This window comes from Mesitornis unicolor, unplaced genomic scaffold (assembly GCF_000695765.1).
Source record: "Mesitornis unicolor isolate BGI_N332 unplaced genomic scaffold, ASM69576v1 scaffold49943, whole genome shotgun sequence".
NCBI lineage: Eukaryota > Metazoa > Chordata > Aves > Mesitornithiformes > Mesitornithidae > Mesitornis > Mesitornis unicolor.
Window position 1 is genome coordinate 1 of NW_010177627.1, and position 4,007 is coordinate 4,007.

The 4,007-nt window shown below is 51.0% G+C and overlaps 1 protein-coding gene across 1 annotated transcript; it reads left to right on the plus strand.

Moving 5' to 3' along the window:
• Positions 1–81: 81 nt before the first annotated feature.
• On the plus strand, positions 82–2,679 carry BHLHE40 (basic helix-loop-helix family, member e40; the record flags this gene model as incomplete). The annotated part of the gene is made up of 3 exons (XM_010182150.1): positions 82–189; positions 722–845; positions 1,820–2,679. Coding segments are annotated over 3 exons (1,092 nt in total), but the record flags the coding sequence as incomplete, so codon positions are not given.
• Between the last annotated feature and the right edge of the window lie 1,328 nt (positions 2,680–4,007).

Here is a 4,007-nt window from a genome sequence, read left to right on the forward strand (position 1 = left end):
GGGAGGGAGCACAGGAGAAGCGGGGAGCAGTGGCCACCCCCCCGTCGCCGCGGAGCGCTGACCGCCGCCGCTGCTTTGCAGGAGACCTACAAGCTACCCCACAGGCTGATAGAGAAGAAACGGCGCGACCGCATCAACGAGTGCATCGCCCAGCTGAAGGACCTGCTGCCCGAGCACCTCAAGCTGACGGTAGGTGGGAGCCGGGTCTGTGCCTGTCGGGTCAGCGGGGGTTTGGGGATCCCCCCTGGGTCTGTGCCTGCTGGGTCAGTGGGAATTTGGGGTTCACCCCCTCCAGTGTGGCTGCATGCCCAAGCCAGGCTGTAAACGCATCCCAAACTTTCCCGGGAGCAGAGTCTTCAGGAGCTGGCCATGCAGGGCTCACACCCCTCCCGTCACCAGTCGGGAGCAGCACCCGGATCCCCCTGTGCTGAGGTCATGGTGCCAGCACAGCAAATAAATAGAAAATACTTCACTTTGAGCTATGCGGCTTGTCTAAAAATACCCATAGGATGCTGTGATAGTTTTTCCTGCAGCCTGCTTTTTAACTTATTTTCATGGATTATTGTCATTAATAGCTCCGTGCCATTCGGGATCAAGGGTCTGCCTTTTCCCCAAACTGTCAGTCCTTCCACAGTGTTTGGGGAAAAGCTGGGAGCCTTGTCAGGCTCCTGCGCACGTGGCCGGCCCCACAGCAGACACCAATCTCTCCCTTTGCTCTCAGACTCTAGGTCACTTGGAGAAGGCTGTGGTGCTTGAGCTCACCTTGAAGCATGTGAAGGCACTGACCAATCTCATTGAGCAGCAGCAGCAGAAAATAATTGCTTTGCAGAACGGTTTACAAGCGGGTGAGTATTCAAATCGTGTCGCGTGAGAACCCGTGTGCGCTTGACAGACTTTCTCTCGGAGCCTTTGAAATGCAGTTGTGACACTTGGTTCCTGGGAAGGGAGGAGGCAGGAGTTCTTGCCTTTAATCGCCAGCGTTTTCTCTTCACTTAGCTTACGAGCTTTTGCAAAAAAAGGTGCATTTTGCAATATGGTCAGTGTAGAGTGACCTGGGACAGGACTTTAAGTAGTTTTATTTAAAGCCCAGGTTTGCCGTAAGGTTCTCTCCAAAGCTTCTCAAGCCTTTCCATTTGTGTTCATGAGCTTTGGATCAAACTTAGTTTCGTCATTTGGTGCTTTTCTCTGAAAATACCAGTCTGCTTTCTATATGCACCTTTTTTAGGTTTCTTCATAAACAAGCTACACTGTGTTCTGCAGGCAAGGGGGGGGACCCCGGTGTATCAGCTTATCACACTTCAGATGTACTTCCTCCTGTTTTCACATGTGGCACTCACGTGAATCTGATAAAGTAAAATTTAGTTTTTCTGAAGAGCCTTCCACTGCTCTGGCAGCCACAGGGAGTGCAGTAGAGCTTTCAGCTGCAGCGACATCGCTGTACCCGTGCTCCAGGAGCTCTGTGCCTGGCGGGGAAGGGCAAGGTGCAGTCTGCTTTCCCCAGGGTGTTTCCCAGAGGAGGCTCCAGCTCGACTCACTCCTGTGCTCCATACTTCAGCACTTGTTGAAGGTGGCGCATAGAGCAAACGCAGAGGTAAAAAACAAGTTGCAGTGCAAAAGTGGGCAGATGGGTGTTCAAATAAAAACGTACGCTTCTGCAGAAATGGGAAATGCTTGCAAAATTCAGGCTTAGCATCAAGCTCACCTCTCTAGCAGGGCTGTAACCGAAGTTTAATACTGCCTCTGGTCCACCTCGAAGATGGTAATGGAACTGTTTAGCACATTGTTAATTTTTAATTGCTTTCTGTTAATGTTTCCTCAGGTGACCTGTCATCAAGAAACCTTGATTCCAGCCAGGAAATGTTTCGATCCGGTTTCCAGATGTGTGCCAAGGAAATGCTGCAATACCTGGCAAAGCATGAGAACGGCAAGGAGCTGAAGTCGTCGCAGCTGGTCAGCCATCTGCACCGAATGGCCTCCGAGGTGCTCCAGGGCGGAGCTGGCCGCAAGGCCGGGGACATCCCTCCAAAAATGGTGGACTTGAAAGAGAAGCCTGTCTCCTTGACCAAAGCAGGGGAGGGACACGGGAAGAACTGCGTGCCTGTGATCCAGAGGACATTTGCTCACTCCAGCGGGGAGCAGAGCGGCAGCGACACAGACACGGACAGCGGGTATGGGGGGGAGCTGGAGAAAAGTGACTCCAAATCCGAACAGCAGTATTTCAGAAAGGATACTGAACTCAAGTACGCTGTCCAGGAGAGAATAAGCTCTATTAAGCAAGAGACTGAGGACCCGCCGGCCAAAAGGAGCAGGCTGGAGTCGCCGGAGGACGAGGGCCCTTTTGGCAGTGACATGATGGGCTCTTCCAGCAGCTTCCTGGGCCCCCACCCTCACCAGCCCCCCCTGTGCCTGCCCTTCTATTTGATCCCACCATCCGCAACCGCCTACCTGCCCATGCTGGAGAAGTGCTGGTACCCAGCGTCCGTACCTGTCCTGTACCCCAGCCTCCCTGCCTCTGCTGCAGCACTTACAGGGTTCATGAACCCCGAGAAAATCTCCCCGCCTCTGCTGATGCCCCAGAGACTCCCTTCTCCTGTACCGGCCCATTCTCCTATCGACTCCTCGGCTCTGCTTCAAGCTTTGAAGCAGATTCCTCCTTTGAACTTGGAAACCAAAGACTAAGCGCAGTGTGACTTTTTCTTTTTTTTTTTTAAGTTTGAGACTCTCACTTTTATATATTGGCTGGACTGAGGTGTGGGGATAAGGTTCACTGCACGTAGGAAGCTAAATCCCCTTTTCTCTGACTTGTCAGGTAGCTTGGAGAAGGATGAAGGATGCACCTAGGGTAGCGATTGACAACTACTTCCAAAAGAAAAAGAAAAAAAGGTTCTCTGCTTTACCCCTCACCTTCTTCTCTCTCCACATCTACAGCACAGCAGTTGACTCAGTCAGCTGCAACTCTATTGCAAAGCTGTGAAAAAATATTCCAGTAGGCAGACCTGGTTTTAGGGTCTGCGAATCTAAAAATACGGTACTCGTAAGGGCTTTTGAGGCAACGGCCCCGCTGCCGGTAGTTTGAGCTGAACTGATTTGGTGCCCTATCAGTCGCCAGTGTCTGAGTGATGGGCGCAGCCGCCCCGAGCACGGCGGTGGTGGCAGCGCCACCGAAAGCATAGGAGGAGCGGAGCAGCGGTCACTGCTTGGTCATGCACAGTCAGGTAGATTTAAGACGGGTTTCTCTCCACACCTTTGCTGATATATATATATATTTTTTTTTCCTAAGAAATAAAAACATAGATGCTGCTTGGAAGCTTTACATGGCGTACATCTAATAAATAAATTAACACGCGCCCCTTCCTGTAACTTGAGCTGCTAGTTTGGGCCGGGTAGGGCAGAAAATACCCTAAGGATCACTTGGCTTGTTGCACCTGACCCAGGCCTCTCGCTGCTGCTGTTCAGTTTGGCCAGGTCTCGGCTATGGGAAATCAAGATTGGGAGCCTTGTCAGTGGGGGCCCAGCCGGAGAGCAGCCGCTTCGTGCAAGAGGGAGCAATTGAGGCGCAGTCGACGGCGCGGTGCCTGCTGAATGTGCCCCTGTCAGTGCCTTTGAAAAAATTGAAAGGCTGGGATTTTCAAAGGAGTCTAATCCCGGCGGGGTTTGAGCATCTAAATTCCTTCATCTCCTTGGCAAACCCTGGCCCACATTACTGTATTAAAGAACGAGGGTTTGGGTGTTGACACTTGTCCCATTAAATCCTAGACCTGCGGAGGTCTTTCCCTGCAGAGGAACATCATGTCCAATTTAACATTTTTTAATGAAAAAAAACAAAAACCTTTGCTGCAAAATGCAGTGCTGGTTTTATTTTTCTTACTGGTTTTGAGAACTCGTGTCCAGAAGCCCTGTTGTATGGATTTTTATTTCACCCTTCCATTGCACCAGCTGTTGAGATGCACTATGCTTGATTGCAGATTGTGTTCTAATGTTTATTTTGTTGTTGGTTTTTGGTTTTT